Source organism: Sorex araneus, chromosome 1, assembly GCF_027595985.1.
Source record: "Sorex araneus isolate mSorAra2 chromosome 1, mSorAra2.pri, whole genome shotgun sequence".
In the NCBI taxonomy this organism is placed as follows: domain Eukaryota; kingdom Metazoa; phylum Chordata; class Mammalia; order Eulipotyphla; family Soricidae; genus Sorex; species Sorex araneus.
This window is the reverse complement of record NC_073302.1, coordinates 214,509,588-214,535,723: the sequence shown is the minus strand read 5'-3', so window position 1 is coordinate 214,535,723 and position 26,136 is coordinate 214,509,588. Positions and strand designations below refer to the sequence as shown.

General features: G+C 35.8%; 1 protein-coding gene across 1 annotated transcript in view; it reads right to left on the bottom strand.

The window, feature by feature from the left end:
• The window catches only part of LRP1B (LDL receptor related protein 1B), a 1,943,003-nt gene that overhangs the window by 1,594,281 nt on the left and 322,586 nt on the right, over window positions 1–26,136 (bottom strand). Inside the window, exon 2 of the mRNA XM_055124030.1 lies at window positions 2,245–2,367. Coding sequence (XP_054980005.1) covers window positions 2,245–2,367 — 123 coding nt within the window. The remainder of the gene's footprint in view (window positions 1–2,244; window positions 2,368–26,136) is intronic.

Genomic DNA, 26,136 nt, shown 5'->3' with positions numbered 1-26,136 from the left:
GTGATGGACTTCAAATGTTTCCCCCACAATCAGCCAGGGAGGGAACAAGATGTGGATGCATGTCAGCATTCACTGGACAGGGTCTTTTCTTTCTTTAGTTGTGAGCACATACGTCTGTGCCCTCCTCGATCCCACAAATGTTCTGCATTTAGATTTTCCTGAACTTCTGCATTAGCAGTAAGCGTACATCATCATTCTCTAGTCCTCACTTGCATGAAGGGACTTTGGGCATACAGATCCTAGCCATCCTTTCCGTATTGTTCTGGGTGCAGAACCTCTGGGCATTCCCCTTTCAGGCAGGTCTTACACCAGAAGGATTTCACATATTTTTCTCAAGTTTCTTTCATTTTTCCCATCAGGAAATTGGTGGGAGATGCAGGGAACAAATGCCCAGTACCAAAACTCAATAATTTAACTTTCTGATCATGCCAGGGAAATGCTTTCTTGCAACTAGTAAGGAGAAAATTCCCAAGGGATACAAATATGGGAGAGTTAAAACTTGAAACAATTTAAGTATCAGTACTTATGTATTGAAATATAGCATAAATTCTTAGATATATTCTGATAAATGTTTTACTAGGGCTTTTTTTGCACCTTATTGTACCATCTGTCCCCATATGGGTTAATAATGAGATTTTCTCCCATTTTTAAACAGTGCCATAAAGATAGAATTCATTTACCAGGAAATTTGCACATTTAATATATGAGTTTTAATATTTTAAAAATTAACAAAGTTGCACAGCCATCAGTGTAATATGATTTTGGAAAATTTTAATCAACTACTCCTCTTTACCCCTTCCTTCCTGCAATATACCCCATATAACTTAAAGTAATTCTTCATTCCCTTCTCTCTATAAACCTCTGGCAATCATTAAATACTCTTTATGTTTTCCCATTTGTGATATTTTCCAGAAATTAAGCTATAAACTTTTGAGATCTTTTATGACTGGTAACTTTATACTAAGCATATTTTTAAAGTTCATTCAAATATTTGACGTGAGTACTTTATTGTTTTTAATTATCAAATCACATTCCATATAAATTTATCACATTATATATATCCAAAATTCTTTCTATCATCTATTTTTTTCTTACTATACCCATACCCTATATTTTAGTAAAATAAAGGGTCTTTTTTTAAATTAAGGTTATAAAAACTTGAAGTACAGTAAACAATTATAACTTCCTCCTATGAGAGAAGAAATTTGTTTAAAGAGAAGCAAATAGGTATCCACATGCTGAGTAACTCTTAAAACACTTGCAAATGTAACGTTAATCTATGTTGCTCTTGCTTTCCAACAATAAAACATTCATTTGAACATATTTGTCTTGTCTGAAACACTTCTAAATAATAGAAAAATGGGACATGAGACCAATATTTGTTATTTTGGTAGTGTAGTACAGTAAAGATAATTTTTTCCAACTTTAAACACATAGAACTATGCTGCTGCCTTTTAGATATTATGGATAAGCTTGTATATATGGTAGCATGAAAAACATAGACTGATGTTAGAGGTGATAGGAACAGAAATATCAAAATTTAGGGGACATTCTAAACTGATGTGACAGTGGATTTTTTTTTAAAACCATCAGATTTATCTTTGGCTCTGACAATATTGATTTAGTGATATACTTCTTGTGGGTCAAGCCCTCAGTCAACTCAAAATTAGATTCATTTCCACAACTCAAGTAAGAATTATATGTAGTAAGTGAATCTGATATCATTCATACAAAAATTCTCACAGTATAAGTGGATAAATATTATTCTCACCTTGAGGTTCAAAAGAAATCGTGTTCAATAAATTGTGTAGTCCCCTAAGATAACAATAGAAATAATATAGGCACTAAAGTTTGACTTCTTTACTATCCCTTCCATATTTTCCTTTGTCTCAAAAATGTGTGAGAAAATTTACTGGAGTGTATTGTACTCACTTTTATTGTTACATTTGAAGGAATGTTTCCTTCTTCAAGCCACCTTTTTCCTAGCAGTTAGATAATAACACTGAAATAATTAACCTTGTACTTTTCTTCTTCCATAAGTTAATTCACACTAGAAAACTGCATATTAAACAGTCACTCACATCATGAGATTTCTTTTTAAAGAAAACACAAACAAAAGGTTTCAAGTTTCTTTGACTATTTGGTATAAAAAGAATCAACTAGAACAGCAATCATCCATGAAAACAATTGACATTTAGTTTCACATGAGGTAAATCTAAATGGCATGAGAACCTTTCTACTCACAGGTATCTAAAGACTCGTCTGAATCATCAGGGCAGTCAGGGTCCCCATCACACAGCCAGCTCTGGGAGACACAAGTCACGTGATCGTGGCAAAGAAATTCACCAGGATCACACAACTGCTGATCTGAAAATGAAATGTTTCAAAATAAAATATGAATGATCTGAACATGAAAGCAAGAGCAGTATAAAGATGAAATGTGAGAAAGCCATCCATAAAAGGTACATGAATGTGACCCACTTTTCTTTTCTGCAGCAAAGCCAATTATTTTGCTTAGTTTTTGTCAACCTCAAGCACGCAATTTCACTACACTTGATGTGGTTATGGTCTCACCCAGTCTCTTCTGCAATAGTAATAGATTGCTTGTGCTTATTATTTAGATCTTCTATCAGAAGATATATAGATATTGCAGGAAGAGATTTCTTTGGAACAAACTTATCCAAAGGAGAAATACTTGGGATAGATATTTTAGTTCCTTTCATAGTTCATTGGAAAATTTCATACTAGAAGTTTAATATTGTCCTTAAACTTCATCAATAGCATTCCCATTTTTCTTTCTTTGTCTTTTTTTCTTCTTTCTTTAACTTTTTTTTAGGGGGGTAGTGTGTTTGGTTTTTGTTCATGATTTATTTCAGTTAGTCCTGTTTACCCTGTTTCTCCCTCAGAGCTTCCTCCTGGTTCTACACTGGCAGTGTTCAGGGGAGTATCTTGAGGCCGGTGAATCAATGTAGACCTTCGGAGTACAGGGTAAGCATCTTGCTTGCTGTCCTACTGCTCAAGTATTCAGTTTTGAAACATCCAATCTGATACTGGGGATTCAAGTATCAATGAAATTGTTCATGAATCATTTCTTGCAAACTGATAGCTTAAAAATGGTGAGGGTTGGGAACATCTTAGTCATTTTACACCACGTAGTTTTTTTAATACTTATATAGCAATTATTCATTATAAACAAAATATATCAATAAATAAGTGTTTAAATATGTATTGATTAAGACCCTAATAGTTTGAAGACCACAATATTAGATCTAGCAGTATACAAAAATGTAGTGTGTGTTACGTCTCCCTCTCAATGGTTTAATAAACTATAACCATCTGTTAGACTTTTATACTTTTCTTGGCAAAGAATGTATCAAGATTATTAGACTAGGGGCTGGAGCCATAGCACAGCAGGGAGGGCATTTGCCTTGCACGCAGCCAACCTGAGTTCGATTCCCAGCATCCCATATGGCCCCCCGAGCACCGTCAGGGGTAATTCCTGAGTGCGTGAGCCAGGAGTAACCCCTGTGCATTGCCAGGTATGACCCAAAAAGAAAAAAAAAAGATTATTAGGCTAAAGTAAAATGGAGATTGCACTTCAAATAATGTTAAGAATTATAAATTTGAGATTAAATGATTGAAAGAATAAAATATACTCTCTAATAAATTGTCTCAAGCTTATTTGGATACTGTTCCATAACATGATAGATGGCTAGGGTTATTGCTTAAGTGGTAGAGCACACGCATATTAATAAGCTGTGCTGAATCTCAGGTACCATATTCTTCCCATTCACTGTCATAGTACTACTGAGTGTGGGCCCATAAAAAAATGATAGAACATATGGATATCAAATATATAGACATATAATGGCATGTGTATGCATTTGCATGTAAGTGTACATATACTTAGTCATGATCATGATGGAATAATAATACTATAAATAATAGAGAGTAATTATTACTTTATAGTACTTTTTCATGTCAAGTGATTATAGGTCTTTACTTACTAAACAAACACTACTGAATGTCTATGATGTCCTGAGAAATGGGATACAAGAAAATAAAATAAAATTGAATTTTTATCTCCATAGGAAAATCAAATACAAAATAAATGAGTTAGTTGCACTACACATTAAAAACCTCCTAGTGAAGTTATAAATTCAAAGCAGTCCCTGTTGGAATACCCATGCACTGTAGCACTGTCATCCTGTTGTTCATCAATTTGCTCAAGTGGGCACCAGTAATGTTTCCATTGTGAGACTTGTTGTTACTGTTTTTAGCATATCGAATACGCCATGGGTAGTTTGCTAAGCTCTGCTGTGCAGGTGGGATACTCTTGGTAGCTTGTTAGGCTCTCGGAGAGGGCAGAGGAATCAAACCCGGGTTGGCCAAGTGCAAGGCAAACACTCTACCTACTGTGCTATTGCTCCAGTCCAAGAATACCCATGACATTTTCAAAAATGTAGATTAACCACTCTTGAAATTTATTATGCAATACTTATTCTCCCACCCCTTCAATAGAGCAAAAAAAAAATCCTAAACGAAGGAAATGGGAATGGGAGCCATTTTGTTTTATTGGAGTTTGGGGTCACACCCAGCAATGCTCAGGGGTTACTTCTGCCTCTTCACTCAGGAATCACTCTGGCGGTATTGGGGGAACCATATGGGAGGTTATGGGTCAAACCGGAGTCAGCTGCCATGCAAGGGAAGTCCCCTACCTACTGTGCTATGTCTCCAGCCCAGGCAGCCATTGTTTTATCCAGCTTCCAACTATTAAGTTGTAGTTTAAAACAGTGGTACTGGAATAAGGACAAAGTCTCAAATCACTGGAATAGAATTGAGAATACAGAGACAAATCCTCAGGTAAATAGTTAATCTTCAAAAAAGGAATAAAGGGCTGGAGCGATAGCACAGAAGGTAGGGTGTTTGCCTTGCACATAGCCAACCTGAGTTTGATTCCCAGTATCCCATATGGTCCCCTGAGCAACACCAGGGGTAATTTCTGAGTGCAGAGCCAGGAGTAACCCCTGTGCATTGCCGGGTGTGACCCAAAAAAACAAAAACAAAAAAATGGAACAAAAAGGGCCGGGACAATAGTACAGTGGTCAGGGTGTTTGCTTTGCACATGGCTGACCCAGTTTGATCCCTGGTATCCCATATGGTCTCAAAAGCACTGCAAGGAGTAATGCAAAAAAAAAAAAGAAATGACAAAATGCATGAAGGACAACAAGGAAAACCTCTTCAACAAGTGGTATTGGGAAAACTGGTTGTTTACGTGAAAACCTGAATATGGATTCTTTTCTACCACCACCACTGAATACAGACCCTTTCCTACCACAAATAGTCAAATCAAAATGGATTAAACAACTCAATATCAGACCTGAAGCCATAAGTTACATTGAGAAAAGCATAGCAGTCTCCATTTACTGAAGAGTTTAAGGTGAATTTAAGGAGTCAATAGTGACCAAGCTAGCAGAAGCAAAAATAAACAAATGGGACTACATTCAATTATAAAGCTTCTACACTTCAGAGGAAGCAATTGTAAAAAATAAAAAGACATTTTTAGACAGAAGCTGTAAGAACATAGTGAAATAGTCTAGAATTAGACATAGACAAAATTAACTGAGCAAGTGGAGAAGGGATGAAAGACAGAAGAGAAAAGATAGAGAGAACCAGATAGAGAGAAAGATAAAGAGAGAGAGAGAGAGAGAGAGAGAGAGAGAGAGAGAGAGAGAGAGAGAGAGAGAGAGAGAGTAGGGGGGTGAGGGGAATGTAGCACTGTCGCCCGGTTGTTCATTGACTTGTTCCAACAGGCACCAGTAATGTCTCCATTGTGAGACTTGTTGTTACTGTTTTTGTCATATCAAATACACCATGGGGAACTTGCCAGTCTCTACCATGTGGGCGGGATATTCACGGTGGTATACTCTTGCCGGGCTGTCCAAGAGGGGCAGAGGAATCAAACCTGGGTTGGCTGCATGCAAGGCAAAAGCCCAGAGAGAAAGAATTTATAGGAAAGTAAATTTACTAAAGTCATAAGAAATCCTATTGATTGGACTGAGGGAGTCACTAGTTGGATAAATTTTGGATTAAGAAGTGGCTAGCAGATTGAGGAAAATGTGTCACTCAAAGGGAAGGGAATGGAGACCCAAAAATGAATTGAAATTGGAACAGTTCTCCACCTGAGAATTCATGGTCTGGAAAAGAATCTTAATCACAATTCAAATGCCTGTCTTGGGGAAGAGAGGAAAAAGAAAAGGACACTGATAAATAACTCATGATAGTGAAGAAAGTTAAGATATTTAGTTGTGATTTTTTAAAATGATGATTTTTTTTGAAATTGAGGATGATAGCATTGAAGGAGTGGTAAAAGTTTAGAAAAAACTCTGTGAAAAATTGGAAGATAAATCAACCAGAAATCTGTGCAGGTTTTCTAACAATAATGAGTGTTTACTAATGGTTTAAGGTATTTATTTGCAGTTTTTTTGAACTTTTTTAAAAAATTGTTTTCTGTGTTAAACTCCAAATATTTACCCACACAGAGCCACAACTAGAGAATAATTACTTGGGAAAGTCCTAGAAAACAATCTCTTGAGATAAATTCCCAAAGCATGTAATCTCAACTATATGGGATCAATTTCACTTGAGTCCATATTGTGTGTGTGTATATGTGTGTGTGTATGTGTGTGGTAGGGGATTTGTGGGTCCATTCTCAGTAGCCTATATTGTCAGCCAAGTACTGCCAGGCAAGGTACCTGAACTAGAGTAAAAAGTAAGCCTTAAGAAGGAAAAGGAGTGGCCTCCAAACCAAAAAAACAACAAGAAAAAGTTAATCTCACTTTTGCAATTTTGAAGATATTCTTACATTATCGCTCTGGAGAAAAGCAGTTAAGAATAGTCAGTTACAATGCACATATTTAGTTTTCAACCAGCTATTCTATTTCAAGGTTTATTTTTCAAAACATTGGTTTTAAGCTACAAATGTTCAATGTTTCAAGGTGATTATTTAAATATATGGAAATGTATATGTAAAATGAATAGAATTCCTTGAATTAAAATCTAAACAGTTTGCACGTACATGCATTTTTGCATTTATCCTGTTTAATGATTCCTGATCCTATTTAAAGTACTTAATAACACTACTGAGGGAGCAAAACTAATCTTATTTTAAATTTCTTCCTATTGTATGACACATTATATTTTACATTGTAATTATAACACAAGCAGCTTATGAGAATGTTCAGGGAGTTTCCTTTGCATCCTCAAGGCAGATCAAAGCTAGCACTATGTCAATCCCTTTATAATAACAGAGTTTTTCATTAAAAATACATACAATGGTCTGAAAAATAATAGTCTGTAATGTCTTTTAGGATCCATCCTAGCATGAGAAATTCTTAGTTTTATAATATTGATACACATATTAAAACAGCCCAGCACCATCCCATCTGACCCTGAGCCACCCTCCAGCGCTGCTCCGGCTTTATTCCCTTTCCCAGGTCAGTAATCGAATCCAGGACACCAGTTCCCCGACACCCGCGCCTCAGGTATCTCCTCAGACCCTGAGCCACCCCACCTCCCCTAGCACCATCCCATCTGTCCCTGAGCCACCCTCCAGCACCGCTCCTGGTTTTCTCCCTTTCCCAGGTTTCTGGCCCCTTACCTGGCACCCCACCCACATCGCGGTAGTGGGCGTGGCCTCCGCATAAGTGGGCGTGGCCTATTTTTCCCTTTCCTGGCATATCTTCATTTCCATCACCTAATTCTGTGGAGGTCATCCTGGGCATCTCAAACACACTAGGACAATAGTCCAGTAGCGTATTCCAATTGAACCATAATACTGGCGTCACAGAAGCTCTACAAGTCCAGTATAAAATAACACATCCTCTGAAGCTTCTCTAGAGGCCTCCCCTAAGCCGCTGAGGAGCACCTGAGAGGAAGAGGGCAATACTGATAGTGAACTGGAAGGTTCCACCACCACACTACTACAAAAACATGAAGAAACAATGAAAATCCCCACCACAAGGAGATGATAATGAAAAGGGTCCAGGTGCCTCAACAAGCATTACCCACAAATATGATCTCTCTGATAAAGAATTCAGAGATTAAATATTGAAGATGTTCAATGAACTCAAAGAAACGACTCAACAGACATCCAGGACATTAAAGGAGGACTTGAAATAAACAATGGAACGGACAGTCGAGAAAATACAGGAAGAAATAATGAGAGCAGAAATAAAAAAGCTACAAAATGAAGTGTCATGAATTAAGGATTCTGTAGACGATATTAAAAACTCAGTGGGTGCCCTCAATAGTAGAATGGCCAGAGCCAATGACAGAATCAGTGAGCTTGAAGATGAGCTGCAGGAAGCTTACAGGCAACAAGGAATGGAAAAGACCTCAAAATAGCTCTTAGGCGAATCAGAAACCTAGGGGATGATTTCAAGAGGAACAATATTAGAATCATCGGAATACCAAAAGGACACGGAGACAACCCCAATGAAAAAGTCAGTAAAAAATATCATTGCTGAAAAGTTCCCAGAGCTGGAGAATGTAGGCATCCAGATCCAAGGAGCCCAAAGATTGCCAGCTAAAAGAGACCCTGGTGAGACGACTCCAAGACATATCACAGTCAGAATGATGGATGCCACAGATAGAGACAGAATACTACAAGCAGCAAGGTCAAAGAAGGAAATAACATACAAAGGAGCACCCCTTAGATTTACAACAGACCGATCAGAGGAAACTCTTCAAGCCTGAAGACAATGGGGGGACATGGTGAAAAAACTCACTGAAATGAACACCTCACCAAGAATACCTTATCCAGCTAAACCCTCACTCAAACCTGAAGAAACAATACACTATTTCATGGATAAACAACATCTCAGGAGCTTCATAAACTCAAAACCAAGCTTAAAAGAAGGACTAAAGGGGCTACTGTAAGACAAGAAGAAACCCTACAAACACAACAAACCCTTACAGGAAGATGACACAACACCTATGACAATAATCTCCCTCAACTTTAACAGTCTAAATGCACTAATTAAGAGACACAGAGTGACAAAATGGATTCAGAAACTAAACCCAACAGTCTGCTGCCTACAAGATACACACCTGAACAGTCAGAGCAAACACAGACTCAAAGTCAAAGAATGGAAAACAATCCTGCAAGCAACAACTCCCTCAAAAAAGGCGGAGTGGCCATTACTATCCGACAACATAGATTTCATTGTTCCTTCTAATCTTGAAAAAGATTAGAAGGAACAATGAAGGCCAATTTTTACTAGTCAAGGGATATGTACAGCAGGAAGAAATCACACTCCTAAATGTGTACAATACCTAGTGAGGGACCAGCTAAATATTTAAAAAAATGCTAATAGATTTTAACAAGGACATTGCTAACAATACAATAGTAGTTAGAGACTTCACTGCCCTATTACCTGTAGATAGATCTACAAGATTAAAACTCAGCAAGGAAACACTGGTTTTAAAGGAAGAGATAGGAGAGAGAGATCTAACAGATCTATATAGGGCTTCTCATCCCAAAAAGAAAGAAAACACATTTTTTTCCAGTGCATATGGAACATTTTCCAAAATAGCCATGTGCTGGGTGACAAAACATACAATAGAATCAGGAAGATAGAAATTGTATCAACTATCTTTGCAGACCACGATGCACTTAAGATAGAAGTCAACCATGCACAGATTGTTGGAAGGAATGCTGAATGGCTCAGCCCTTTTGGAAAATAGTATGGATTCTTCTCAAAAAATTAGAAATTGAGCTCCCATTTGACTCAGCAATACCTCTTCTGGGAATATATCCCAGATATGCAAAAAAGTATAGTAGAAATGACATCTACAATTACATGTTCATTGCAGCACTGTTTACAATAGACAGAACCTGGAAAACACCCAGGTGCCCGAGAACAGATGACTAGTTAAAGAAACTTTGGCACATCTATACAATGGAATACTATTCAGCTGTTAGAAAAGATGAAGTCATGAAATTTGCATATAGGTGGAGCAACATGGAAAGTATCATGTTAAATAAGTCAGAAAGAGAGGAACAGACACAGAAAGGTTGCACTCATATGTGAAATAAAAAGTAACAGAATGAAGAATAACACCCAAGAACAGCAGAGGTAAGTACCAGGAGTATTACTCCACAGCTTAGAAGCTGGCCTCACATGCTGGGGGAAAAGGCAGCTCAGATACAGAAGGGACCACTAAGTAAAAGGTGCTAGGAGGGCCTGCTCAGGATAGGAGAGGCGGGTTGAACGAACATGATAGGCACTTAGTACCTCTACTGCAAACCACAGCACCCACAAAGAGAGAGAGAGAGAGCAAAATCGAATGCCCTGCCACAGAGGCGAGGTGAGTGGGCGGGGGGGGGCAGGCTGGGGGTAGTAGGAAGGATGCTGAGACCATTGGTGGTGGAGAATGGGCCCTGGGGAAGAATAGATACTCATCATTATATGACTGAAAGGCAAGTATGAAAGTTTGTAATCTGTAATGGTACCCCCACGGTGATTCACTAACAAAACAATTTTCAAATAAAACACATAATTAGTTAATTTAAAAGAAGCCATAATACAATTTTTGAAAGTTTCATGTAGATGGTCTTAAATAACTTTTGTGCTTGCATTGCCACAAAAGTATATAATTTATGTTCTTTTTTAATATGATGAAATACTAATTTTTAATTTTCATAAAACAGGAGGGAGTTATTGAGTAAAACAATTGCACTAGCATCTACTAATAATGGTCTGTTGAATAGTTGTGCAGTTTCAAGCTCCTTGAATATTTTAAGAAAATTGATTTTTAGTACTATTATTCTATTTTTATTAAAAATTGTCTCTGGCATTGCATAATCCCATCAAGGGCCAATATCTAGAGACTATAAAATCAAGCTCCCAGAAGATATAAATGCAGAGTCTCTTGCCCACGTACCTGGCTATCTTCAATGGGGCCCCTTGGAGGCGATGGGTTCAGTCTCCCTCCCCGCCCCAAGCAGAGCCCCAGCAGCTGAAGACCTCCGGAACCCATCTACAGCCATGCTCAAGGCCCCTCGCCACATGCTTGGGAGAGCTTCACGCATGAAGGAGCCGGCAGAGGAACCCAGGTGTGCGGACCTGGGACCAAGATCTCCAAGCCTGCTCGGATTGGGATTGGCCCTTTCCACCCAGATCCCCCACTTTCCAGTAGCTAGGCGGTCACACCCAGGGATTGCCCCTGGCACTTTGTAATCCCATCAACGGCCAACATCCAGAGACTATAAAACCACGCTCCCGGAAGTGCGAGGCCATAAAGTGGCCACATGACCTCTTATAGCCTAGTTCTCCCTCTCAGAGAACCTGGCAAGAAACTGATCAAGAGCTTCCTGCTCTCATGGGAGAGCCTGGAAAGCTCCCTGTGACATACTCATATGACAAATACAGTAACAATGATGGGTCTCATGCCCCTGACCCTGAAAGAGCCTCTAATGTGGCACCATTGGGAAGGAGAAGTAAAGAGAGGTTGCTAAATTCTCAGGGCTACGACATATGGAGACGTTACTGGCCCACTCAAGCAAATCGATGATCAACAGGATGATAGTGATAGTGATAACTATGCCATAGTTTTATTCTATCATCTCATCTTTGAACTTATACTCTTATATGTCCATATTGGTGGTATTGACTGGACTTCCCTAAATAAATAATTTACATATTTTTGCTATTTTATTTTGTTCCTTAGAATACCTTTCCCTTGTGTCAATATCTTACTCTATATTTACAGTCTAATGAAAGTTTCAGTTGGTGTACTAGAAACTTTCCAAAATGAACATTTTCTTCTTTTCATCACTGAGCAAGACCGCAGTTTAATTTTCTTTTCTATAATCCCTCCTGTGTGAAGAAATCATAGGGGGCAGAGGTTTATAACTTAGATTTTATATTTACCTCAATAATATAATTTAAATCACAAGAAAGACAAATTTTCTGAAAAGAAATATACATTATTATTGAATGGAGAGAAAAAAGCAATACCAATGTACTGTTTTATTAGAATGATAAATAACTTTATTTAATCAGCAAAATAAAACTAAGTTTCCCCATAGCTAAAATGAAATAGCAAAGATTATACTGTATAAAATTAAAACATTCATGAAAACTAAAAATCAAACTTGAGATTCTATGTTATCCTCTAGAGTGTCCTAAAGAATAAACTGAAAATTACATTTCCACAATAGCTTGCTGTATAATTGTAACTTAGCCAAATATGTTAATAACGGTTTTGTTCTATTTTAAAAGGCAATTTGATTAGAAACAATCATTTTAAATTTCAGATGAACTGAAGCCCTTGTGTAAATTCCATATTTAATAAAAATAGAGTTTTTAGTTCATGTACATTTGGAAGATTGGTGTTGGGATGAATAGATTATAAACAACTAAATTTGACATGCATTTTGCTAAGGAAGCACATATTTTTTACAAAATATATGATTTTTTGAAAAGTAAACCTTATACAATTCTGATTCATGGTATCATTTATTATTGTTATATCTGCTCTTTAGAAATATGCGTAGGTTTGAATTGGAAGGAAAATTTTAGTGAAAAAGACTTTTCACATTTAATGGTTTGCATGATTTCTAATCAATGACTCCCATTGTTATGCTGAGTCATCATTGATCATTTAAAGACTTAATTACTCTAACTGCAGACATATGTGCACACTCACTAGCACAATGTGTGCATATGCTCTGTTATTGTAAAATTAGATGACAGATCTGCCTTGAAGCAAGGACTGATTAAGTAAGGCTAATCAAGTTTTTTAATGAGAGTCACGTGGTGAGTGAAATAATGTCCTCCCAAAGATAACCACAGATCTAATTCTCGGAAGTGATAATATATTTCCTAACATAGCCATGTGGATTCAGCAAGTACTTAAATTAATCTTGAGGTAAGGAAACTATTCTGCATAATCCAAATAAGTACTCTGTAATAATATAGCTTTTATTATGAGAGAGAAATCAGAGAGAAAATGTGTCAGTAGAAGTTGTAGTGCTATAAGGAAGGAGCCATGAGCCATGGAACATAAGCAGTTTCCCAAAAATGGAAAAGACACGGAAACAGGTGTTTTCTTAGGGTCTCTAAAAAATATCAAAGCAGAAGATGCTAAATTTCTTACCTAGGGCAATAATATTCCCTTAAGCTGCAAAGTCTCTGGTAATATATTATACTAGGGACACTAGGGACTGCAAATAAGGAAACTGCAAATAAGGAAACACAACCACTTCACAAACCACATACCACCTTTTAAAGCCCAATCAAGAGAGTGGTAAACTTGATAACTCTATCTATTTTAAATAAAATACATCTTGCCCCCTTTATATTACAGTGTCAAAAATACATCTGCACAAGACCGAGGCCTTTTTCACTGGAAGATACACAGGTTATCATAAATGTGCATATAAGATCTTTCTGACCACAGATATAGAAATTTGTCTATACACTCTATACTCATGGGATGGAAAAGTTAGATTTTTTTCTAATTATTTTCTATAATTAGAAAATTTCATTTAATCATATATTTTTGTGATATTTATTTTCCACCAGACTCACACTCTTTCTTTGCCCAATTAAGTATCAGTTGTTATAAAACTGCAAATAGCAATTTGTTCCTGCAAAAACAACTTATATACAATCAAAGGGGAAAAATAAGAAAATTTAAATAAGTGCAGCCTGCTTAGGAAGAAGCTTTGCTCATTTATCATTTCTATCATAATGAATAAGTAACTGTAAAGGATCTCTGTAAACATTTCAAATCCAACCTGACATTTCTTTTTCAATAAGAAAGGCTTTTTAAAAATCATTTGTTATCTTTTCTTGATCATTTAAACATTATAGGTTACTTATCATTTCCAGGTAGTGATATGGAAAATTATTAAGCACTCCTCACTCAGGGATTTGGAACTAGAGTTTTACTAATAAAATTAAAAAAAAACAAACAAAACACATGAGTAAAACCTTTATTCCTTGTCTAGGAAGAGACAAAGTTATATTTTTCAGTGTCTAAAACTGATAATTTCAAAGTGGTTGATGAGCTTTTTGTGATTGGACTAATGTTTTGTAGTTCTGTTTCTCAAACTCAGTATAAATGTTCTGTTTCTCTTTTGCCTGCCCTTTCTCAAAGGCCCACTGAAATGAATCTGCAGTTATTTCATATACCGCACTGTTCAAGAAGGGAACATTTTGACAGTTCTTCTTTGTAAATATAGACGGAAAATTCTAAATTATTGACATTTCCTTGTAAGTTCCATCCTCTAAATCCTATATGATTTACATTCAACCTTTCAGGGGCACACATTTTATATTTCCTTTTCTTTCTTTCTTTCTCTCTTTCTTTCTTTCTTTCTTTCTTTCTTTCTTTCTTTCTTTCTTTCTTTCTTTCTTTCTTTCTTTCTTTCTTTCTTTCTTTCTTTCTTTCTTTCTTTCTTTCTTTCTTTCTTTCTTTCTTTCTTCCTTTCTTCCTTTCTTTCTTTCATTTTTTCAGGCTTAGTGAGATGTGAAGCAGATGGCTAAGCTCTGGCTCTTTCAGGGATGATACAACATGTCCAGCCCTACGAGCTGTGCTTTAATCATTACAGCTCTTCCAAGACAATCCTTTTCCTGATCTTAAGTTGTACTTTGGATTTTAAAATATATTTTCCCAACCATAAGCAGTGTTGCCTATTTTAAATATTAACTAAATTTATCCACTCCCTGTCCATCAAAATACCTGCTAAAAATGCTTTGATGGAGACCACAGGATTGCTACCAACAAGTTGCTATGGGTAGGCAAATACAGAAATATTTGCAAGATTGTGAAGTAGGTGCAAATAGAGGTGTATCTGAAGCACTCCAACAGCACCAAATTGGAAGCGACTCTTGCTGTGGACATCTGGGATTGGGGGTTGAAGAGATAGTTGCCCACCCAACAGCTTTTTTCCCATTTTTAGAAGATTCCACTTCCCACTCTAGAAATAAGAAAGGTCTTATGCTTGCTTTCTTGGTTTCTCTGGCAGCTAGGATCAGAAGTCCAGTATTAACTAATAACAACTAAAGGACAGTGCCCACCACAAGTTTCCTCGGAATCATTTTCCTTTCCACTAAGGAGATATGTATGTGAAGTGCGGAATGTTCCTGAATTGCTTTAGGTTCTGAGCATTTGAAATTAAAAGGCATGACCCTGCTGAAAGCATAAGAAATAAGCCCAAGGTGGAAAGTCTATGTGTAAGATAGAAGATTAGCAAGACACTCAAGGACCTGAATTTTAGGTGAGCTATTCTAAAGTACCCCTACATCCCATCCTACTGAAATCTTGACATATTGTTATGATACAAGAAACATTTCCATCTTAATCACCATGTGCTGGCTAACTTCATGACCAAAAAAATAAATAACTGATACAGACACCAGGGAAGCTTTCAATAAAATTATTTTTTAAATAATATCAAATAATAAGAGTATGAAATTATGAAACTGCCTTTCGTTAGGTGTGCTCTCTCAGTAGGGGAGAGAAGGCAAGTCTAACAAAAGGAAGATAAGAGTTGTGGAATGTTAATGGAACCTCGATTAATTCATACAGCTCAATCAGTTGTGTTGGATATTGGATAGAAAATAAGTTGGCTGTTCACTTAGCAGGCTTAAATATAACAAATAATTTAATATGTATTTTGTAACCAATCAAACATTTACGTCTTCATTATTTTAACTCGCTAGGTTTCAAAACAGAATGTTTTTTATGGCAGCTATTGCTGTTATTAATGTAACAGCAATTAAAAGCACATTATATGCCACATGTATTAAGAGAAATTACTGTATTTCTCTTAATACAAAAATGTGGTTTTTTTCATCTGAACCTTCCAAGTCTTACAAGTCAGGTATGAGATTTTTTTTTTGGAAGTTAAATGATTTTCTTAATGTCATTCAATTTGGAAGGGTCAAGATTAAGATTCAGGATAATGACACACAGCCTGCTCTCATAAACACTAAAGGGATTTTGGTCAATTAAAAAACTACTGGTATTTTGAGAGCCATAGCTTTTGCAGTGGGAAAATATTCAGGCTCTAAACTCAAGCACTAAATGTCAACAGTGTGCTTATTCATTGTAACAACCAGACATCCTGCACATAGGGCATTCTGTGCTATGGATACTTCACTAAATATTCTTACTTCAGAATGATATGAACACGTTAAATAGTTGACTGGATTCAAGCTAATGGCTTTGCACAACACTTTATACTTCCCAAACCTAGGCATGTATTCTTTCTTCTCAAATACTCTCCACCTACTGCTGAAACCTAATATTTCACACATTTAAACTTCAGATTTATATAGATTACAACTATCCATGAAGGAAGTGAAGCTTTGCTTATCTCTTACTTAGAACTTTGAAAATAAAATACAAATGGAATGCATTTTAAAATATTGGGATAATAATATATAGACCACAGATGGAAAGAATGAAGAGTAAGAGCAATAGTAGTTGATATAATTGTAAATATACAATGTTTCCCATTACCAGCAAGAATTTCCCTCATAGTGTTTCCCATAATCAAAGACATAGAAAAATTTATGTCTACAGCTTCATTTATTCTATGAACATTATCAATTGAATACATCTATAAAAGTCATCTCTGGAAAAAGAATTGTGGATAGTGGTTTTGCATACAATGATTATCCTTGTGAAGATAAAAACCTGACTCCAAAATCATCAAATGAAAAAACTACTGTATTATCTAATGTGAGAGAGTAGAGAGGTCTTGTCTCAGCAGTGTTCTATTGTTTGAGAATTGGGAATTTTGACTCAAAGTTCAACAGTTTTTATAAACATAACTGTAAGTAACATAGATAATTAATAACTTCTTCATAAAAGAAATGCTTCATGAGAATTTAAATACATTTTTGTGAAAGTAATCATTACACACCAATGAAAGGAAAGGTCTGATGTAACATTTTAATACTGATAGATTAGAGGAAAGGTAGAAATTGTGGTCTAAAGGAATATAAATAGTTTCAACATTTTTTCATAAACACAGAAATGGAAACATCTTCTTACATTCTGTGAATGCTGGCCCACATTTTACAATTAAGAAATTAATTAAAAAATGCATTTTAAACTTGCAAAACAGTATTGCTAGCAAACTATGAATTTGCATGTTGTTTTTCTATAGCTCATGTTTTGATATTTGAAGACATTAATTTAGGGACCAAAAAGATAATAGCACAGGGATAAAGTGTTTGACTTGCTGAGGCAATTCCTGATTCGATCACTGGCACCGCATGTAGTTCCCAGAGCACTGTCAGGAGTGTTGAGATTCCTGAGCATAAAGTCAGTAGTAATCTCTGATGCAAAAATTCACACAAGGGGCTGGAGCAATAGCACAGCAAGTAGGCCATTTGCCTTGCATGCGGCCGACCTGGGTTCAATTACCAGCATTTTATATGGTCCTGCCAGGGAGCACTGCGAGGTGTAATTTCTGAGTGCAGAGCCAGGAGTAACCCCTGAGTATCAGTGGGTGTAACCCCCCAAAAAAGCAACAAAAAAAATTCACGCAAATATTATTATCACTAAATGTAAGGAAAATGAAAATGACAATGAAGTAATATTCATGCCAATGAGAAATTTCATATATATGTAGATAGGTATAGATTGATTTATATATATAATGTATATATAGATGTATGTGTATATATGTATATATAAACAGAAACAAGGGCTACTGAGAATGTGGAGAAAATGGAACTCATTTCTATAGTCTTCCTCCTCTTATTGAATAGAATGTAGGTTTCTCCAGAAATTTTAAAACACGTTAAAAAGCATATTATTATGTAGTGGACACTTCCATTTATAGCTATCTGCCCCAAATACATAAAACACCTATTTAAAACACAAGTTTAAAAAGACACACACATTTATATTTACTATAGAACTATTTACAATAATTAAGATGGCGAATAACCAATACCTTGTAACAAATAAATGGGATTAAAAAAAGGGGCTAGTTCCATGAGAGGCATAAAAATGCCAGCTGGCTTGCTCGACATGCAGAAAAGACATCAAGAGATTTCAGAATCATAATATTTTGGCAGTAGGGCACAACTGGTAATCTTTGTTCCTGGCACCCCCTTCCTAAATAAATAGGTAAATAGATACATGGGTGGGAGAGATAGTACGGAGGTTAAGGTGCTTGCCCCTCCTATAGCTGACCTAGGTTCAGTCTTGCTATGACATATGATCCCCTGAGCACTTATAAAGAGAAATCCTTGGAGACAAGGCAATATTAAGCCCTGAGAATCGTCAGGTACAGTCAAGAAGCATAAAAACAAGCAAACAAAAAACAGAAAGAAAAGAATATATATCAGAAATTGGTAATACTTGTGCTCCCACTGATTATTGTCCCCAAATGAAACAAAACAAAAACGAACCCATGGTATATATGCATAATAAAATAACATTTGTGTAATAAAAAGAGCAAATGCTGCTTTTGTGCTACCCTATAATAGCTTTTTATATGGTATAATATAATACAGTAGCACTTCTTGGCTATCATAATAGCTGAATAGTATAATTAACAGAGTAAATCACTAGAAAGAATTACTGGATAACATCATTTATATGCTATTTATTAAGAAACAGATAAGAAACAGTAAAACTCTGATTAAAAAAATTCTAGAGATAGTGTGGGGATATGGCTGATCCTAGTTTGATCCCCTGCACCCAATTCGGGTCCCTGACTCCACCAGAAGTGATCCCTGAGTGTAGAGCCAAGAGTAAGCCTGAAAACTACCAGGAATGGCCTCAAAGTCAAACAAACAAAAACTTTAAACATATCCTACAATTCTCATCTCAGAATTGAGGATAACAATTAGAAGGCATTACGAGAGTCCAATGAACAGTGTCAGGAGTCTTACCAATTTCGTGATGGCAAGTGATATAACACTGAATCCTGAAGCATATCAACATTTAAAATTCATGAAATAATGTTCCAATAAAATAAATTTTGAATAAAATGATCCAAATACTGAGATTACTTGTGAATCAGGGTTTTTTTTTTAAGAATTGTATTTATTTCGGAAGTCCACAGCTTTTGTGCCAAAGAATAATTAAGATGATTAACAAAATATGTATTCTATCAAGGGATTAACACTTGATGTTTCCATTTAACAAAATCTGAGTACATGAAACATATAATATACATCTTTGCAGAAATTATCAGATGAATATGAAGGTAAATGGGTAAAATTTCAAACTGTAAGGAGCCTATGCTTGGATTGGTACTATGTTTACATACGTTCCTACTTCTGAATAATTGACAACTTGCCTTAACATTAAATAAACTTTAAATGTTTAAGCTACTTTTACATGTATTTTTAAAAAACTATTGAAATTTAGGGACAAGTTAACATTTTGATGATATTCTAAAAAATATACATAAAATATCCACCATTTTAATCTCTAAGATACTTGGGCATTCTAATGTCTTATATTCAAACAACAGTAAATAAATAAAGTTTGATTTCTACAATTAAATATATATGTTAAAACAACTACTTATTTTTAAAAATTATACTATAATTTTACTCACTATGTACATATTCTCTTATCTTTCAAGCAATTAGTTTAGTCAAGAACAATAAATATGATTATATAAACACCATTGTTGTTTTCAAGAAACACATTGATTATCATTAAAAACTTATTAAAATTTACTTAATAAGTATATTTCTCAATGTTTAAAAGGTGGCATTGTTATAATCCCATTTAACAATTCATATGTTTAAATAAGTTCAAATTCCTTGAAGACAACCAGAAGTATCAAAGGGCTCTCTAATTGCAGAATGGTTCTCAATATAAAAATACCAGATGCTGGGAAGACTCTCCAGGGGATAGGTGCCTTGTATGTGGCAGTTCACCGTTCAAGCACCACATGCACAGGTAGTTCCTGGAGCCTGGCCAGTACTCATACCTTAGCACAGTTGGATGTGAACACCTTCCAAAAAATTTAAAATTAATATAAATTACTAAAGAAATATAGGAATCAACTAAAAAGTATGGGACACAGATATTAGGGAAGTCTAAATATCTTTAATGATTGTAAAAAATATTTTTCTGTATATGAATATATTCAACATGGCAGCACAACATACAATATCCTTTGAAGTTATTCTTAACTTGTAGCTCTTTCCAAGAGGTCCATATCAGACGTTATATTTTTACTCACTCCATTTGCTTTTGTCATGGATGATGGTCTAGGAATAGGTAGATGGCTCAGGGAAGTACTAATATTGTCAAATACTAAACTTCTGCCCAATGAGGATGATATTTAGTTCAATCTAGTATTTTTTTCTGGCCGTGGGCTGTAAATTATTAACAATATCAAAAAGATACCTTTCCATCTGACTATTTTAACAGAACTATAGGATCTTAAAGATGATGGTGCTGGAGAGAATATAGTGGAAAGGGCACTTGGTTTGCGCTTGCACGAGACTGACTCCAGTTTTTTCCTTGCCCCCCACACAGTACCTAAGTACAGAGAGAATTGACCCTTGAGCACAGAGCCAAAAAACTCCTTGAGCATTTCTGAATATTGAACAAACCCCAGCCTTCTCAAAACAGTACAGATATACTCTGGATAATTTTAGGATAGATACTAAAAGTATGATTGAATTGTTTCTTAGATGCATGAGAAAATAACACTAGAAAATGTATTAAAAGCTTTCAATATTTTTAGTTAGTAATAGCCAGGATTCAATATATGCTACTGTTACAACTAAATTTAGTATTAGTAACATACATTCAGATACATTATATGTATCCAGGTGACCAGGATGCTTATATGTTCTTTTATTTTCATCTGAATGAATTATATAATTATTGGTAGAAAATGATAATAATTGCAAAACTGAGAAGTTTGTTTTTTTCAAAGTTAAGTACATTCAAGTTACAAAATCACTTTCTTTTTCCAAAAGAGCACATGATACAAATATAAACACAACACATGTTTTCAGTTTTTTATATGCTATATGTTCTGTGCTCCTTCCTAAGACTTGAGTCATGCAATTATTAATTTCTTTATCTTCTTTTTAACTTACCTAATACTGTATTTAATATGTCTTAAAAACTAGGATAATGTGGGATCAGCTTAACAGAGCTTCAGGCACATGTTGTTGACCCCAATTCAGTCTCTAGGAGTACATTAATTTTCAGTAAATGACTTGGTTGATTCTTTATCAGCATCACATACAGCAGGTGTCATTAAGGACATTCATGTTAAAATATGATCTCTAATCCTACATTTAAGTGGCATCACTGTATCACAGTCATTCCATTGTTCATCGATTTGCTCGAGCAGGCACCAGTAACGTCTCCATTGTGAGGCTTATTGTTACTGTTTAGGGCATATTGAATATGCCACAAGAAGTTGCCAGGCTCTACCGTGCGGGTGGGATACTCTCAGTAGCTTGCCGGGCTCTCCGAGAGGAATGGAGGATCCGAACCTGGGTCGGCCATGTGCAAGGCAAACACCCTACCTGCTCTGCTATGGCTCCAGCCCTGGAGTGGCATATGTCACATCAAAATTAGCAGAATCTAGCTATACGTTATGGATGTTATAAATAATCATACATGGAAATTAGTGTGATTCACATAATTTCACTAAAAACAAATGATCAGGTTCGTTAAATGTCATCACTCAAATGCTCAGATAATCAATACTCCAAGATCATATTTATTTTTATTTATTGCTTGCTTGGAAGTCACATCTGGAAGTGCTTGGGACTTGCTCCTGGTTCTGCTTTCAGGGATCACTCCTGACCTGATTGTGGGTCCAGATGAGTTACTGGTGATAGAACCCAGAAAGGCTGAGTGCAAGCCAAACTCCTTACCATGTACAATCTCTCCTGACCACTCACAATTAATTTTCACAATTTAATCTATGCCTGCTTGGTTTGGTTAGGAGATAGAAAAAAATGTTGGTATCTAAAATTTAATTTAAAATCATGTTCATTTGCTGCTAGAGACATCTTGAACTAAACCCAAATAAAAAATGGAATTAGGCATACATGTATATTTTATGACTTTATTGGTTACTAGTAGTTATTTAAATGTTTATAAGTCAATTTTCTCATGTGTTTAAATAGGAATAATATTACTCGCTTCATTACAGTATAGGGATATTATATATGAATCATTAACAAAATGTGGCATAGATACTAAGGTAATAAAACATCAAAGATTTTGTTATTGTATACACTAGAATAAAATTATACTTTATTCAGTCTTCTAAAGTGTATTAAGATTTCAGCTGATAAAAGAGTTAGCAGTCACACTATTAGTCAAATGACCCTTTAGGAAATGTTAATTGTTCATATATTTTGCCTGAAATGGGAACTTTGTGTCCTGGGTATGATGACTAATGGTCACTTTATGATACTGCCAAAAGACAAGCAAGAGTGTAGTAGTATATAGGCGAGTATCAGCTCTTCTTTCTCATTTTTGTTGTTTTTATCTTATGGTTTGGGGCCACTAGTGCCCAGGAGTTGCTCCTAGTATTATGCCCAAGGATCACACCAGTGGGCTTGGGGACCACACGGGTTGCCAAGGATCAAACAGTACCCACCATACAATCTCTCTGACCCCATAACTAAGTGTGTTTTGTACTTCATTTTTATAAAAAAAAGTAGGGTCTGGTGATAATGTTTTTATTAAAATGACTACCAATGCAAAGTAAGCTTATTTGACCCATTTCCTAATCTTTAAGAATAAATTTATTTCACCTTGATAATTTTAATCAAATCCTCTTTCTGAAATTGCCATGTAAAATGTGACAGCTAAGTATGCAATCATTATTCATAAGCATACGCTGACAATTAGTTAAAAAATAAAAGATAACATAAGAAACAGACAAAAACATCAGCAGTGCATAAATTGAAATGAGTGGAATGCAGTATACTCTTTCACAAAAATAACTATTTTCTGGGTACAAATTTTCTTTTTCTGAGTCTGAAAGGTTGTGCTGTTTTGTTAAATTGAAATTATTGTGCTGGCTATTTTGACAATACAATAAAATAGTTCAATCATCCTATAACCACTACACTGTCTAGAAGATTCACAGTCACAAAGACATTCTAATGCTATGAAAGAAAAACAGAAAAACAATGAACTCAATGTAATTCACACAATTTTTGCTGTAAATAACAGAAATGTAAGTTGAATTTCAACTCCCAAGACTGGTCTTCTTGTTCCAGCTCCATAAACCCATGTTAACAATAATACAAAAACCATATATTTCAAGAATAAATTTTTTTTTTTTTTGCTTTTTGGGTCACACCCGGCAATGCACAGGGGTCATTCCTGGCTCATGCACTCAGGAATTATCCCTGGCAGTGCTCAGGGGACCATATGGGATGCTGGGATTCGAACTCGGGTCGGCCATGTGCAAGGCAAACGCCCTACCTGCTGTGCTATCACTCCAGCCCCAAGAATAAAATTTTAACACATTAAAAACAAGTTAATTTTTGTTGGCCTTACAAAAAATAAAGAGCTACTTTTATAAAATGGTAAACCTTTTACTTCACACCTGCAAATAATATTGAATACACTCTATCATTATCTAAAATGTCTTTCATATATTATATGTATTTTATTTTGCTACAACTTATCATTTTAAGGCTTGAGAGATAGCTCAACAGGCCAGAGAGTATGCCCTGTGTGCAGATGCCAGGGCCAATCACTGACACTGCATGGTCACCTTACCCCCTGCCAGTATGATTCCCAAGCACCGACCTGGGAGCAGCCTCTGAGCATGTCCAGATTTGGCCCCCAATAAAACACAAACTGGGTTAGAGAGATAGAATAGTAGGTGTGGTGCTTGCCTTACACATGGCCAACTCAGGTCTGATCCCTGCTATCACATATGGTATCTAGACCTCAAGGAGTAAACCTTCAGTGCAGACAGGTGGTGTGGTCCCAAAATCAAAGGAAACACACACAACACAAATACTCCTATTAATCTCTTTTTTTGGGTCACACCCAGGATGCACAGGGGTTACTCTTGGCTCATGCACTCAGGAATTAACTCCTGGTGGTGCTCAGGGGACCTTATGGGATGCTGGACATCGAACCCGGGTCGGCTGCATGCAAGGCAAACGCCCTACCCACTGTGCTATCGCTCCAGTCCCTCCAATTAATCTTAATTATGACTTTATGTAAAAACAAAAGACAATGTGGAGAAAATACTAATATACTTAAAAATACAAACTCATGAAAATCTTCTAGAATCTCTCACACAATGTTTAATCAAGTATTTGTTGCTTAAGGAAGTTAAATTATAATTATTTGATAAATTACTGTCACTGTCACTGTCATCCCATTGCTCATCGATTTGCTTGAGTGGGCACCAGTAACGTCTCCATTGTGAGACTTGTTGTTACTGTTTTTGGCATATCAAATACGCCATGGGGAGCTTACCAGGCTCTGCCGTGCCTCTCGGTAGCTTCCCAGGCTCTCTGAGAGACACAGAGGAATCAAACTCCAGTGCACCATGTGCAAGAAAAACACCCTACCTGCTGTGCTATATCTCCAGTATGATAAATCATTAATAGATTATAATTATTTAATAACAATTATTTTCTCTTTATAATTCAAAAACTTTATATACTTCTCCCCTAAAAGCACTCTTGTAAGTTTTATTTTTTTTTTTTTTGGACCACGCTTGATGATGTTTCAGGGCCTGTTTTTGGCTCAGGTTGATAATCAGGGATTGCTCCGGAGGAGAGATTTCCAAAGACCAAGTGAGTCTGAGCATTGGACCCAGCTCTTTTAAGTGTTAATCACGCACTATAGCCTACTGAGCTTTCTCTCTGGCATTAAAACCTGCCCTCTTTCTCTTCCTTCTATTCTCTCTCCCGGTGATTAGCAAAGTGAATAATGGTAAAGTTTTAGGCATCCCTTGTTTCAACACCAGCCCTGCCATCAGTATCAACTTCTCTCCCAGCTACACTCTCTGCCTCCTCAACAGGCACGTTGCAAAGCGCGATTATTGTAGCTTGTATTTCATGTCTATTATTGGCTCTGAAATTACTACTTGAATGGGTAAAAAATGATTTTGGTAGAAAATGTTTAATACTTTTTATACTTAGGAGGAAAAAACTTGCCTGACTTTGAATATGTTAATAGCTTTCTGTTTGTTCTTTTCTTACTGTTTTTATTACTAATGTAAACATGGTAAGAGTGTGAATATATATTGGGGTCTATTGAGAAGTAATTTAAGTAAAATAACTCACAAAGGAAAACTGTTTATCCAACATATTTGTATTACCTAAATATTTAAGTGTAAAAAGTGGCAGAACAAAAGACATCAGTTGATAAAAAGTGTATCAATTTTTGCTGCACATTTTTATCAGCTAATGAAAGTAAGTCACGATAATAAATAAACACTTAGATACAAATTGTCCTGGCTTAAGAAAACCCTAATAACCTCACAACAATAACAACTTTTACATCAAGATTTATTATAAATTTTAAAAGGCAATGCAAGTTTTTAATTCAATATATTAAAAATAACACCATCATATCTTTAACCATAGAATATAATGCACTTTGAGTAAATATTACTTGAAAAAAAGTTGGATGGTGTTACAGACTCATGTATACAATAATAGGAATCAAAGTTTCCCCATTGTCAGGAGTGGAGAAAAGCAGAACACAATACAGAATGACTCAAAAAGAAAATCTTTAAGATAAGCCTGGTGAAGAGAAATAGATTTCAATTGTATAGAAGAAAATGACAGTAGCAGTAAAATTACTACTCAGAATGTATCGAGACTGTCAAATTAAAGGATACTTCAGTAGACTACAAAATGTAAATGAAACTTGTTTAAGTAAAAATTGTGCAATTTCTCCAATGAATGATTTAAAATCCTTGATTATTGGGACTATGGTTAGAAATTTCAAAATGTGGCAAAAGGTCAGAGAGATAGTACAGTAGCTAAAGGACTTCCTAGGTTCAATTCCCAGCACAGTATATGGTTCCAGAAATACCATCAGGAATGATCTCTGAGCACAGAATCAGAAGAAAGCCTTGTGAATCTCCATCTGATACAAGAACAAACAAAT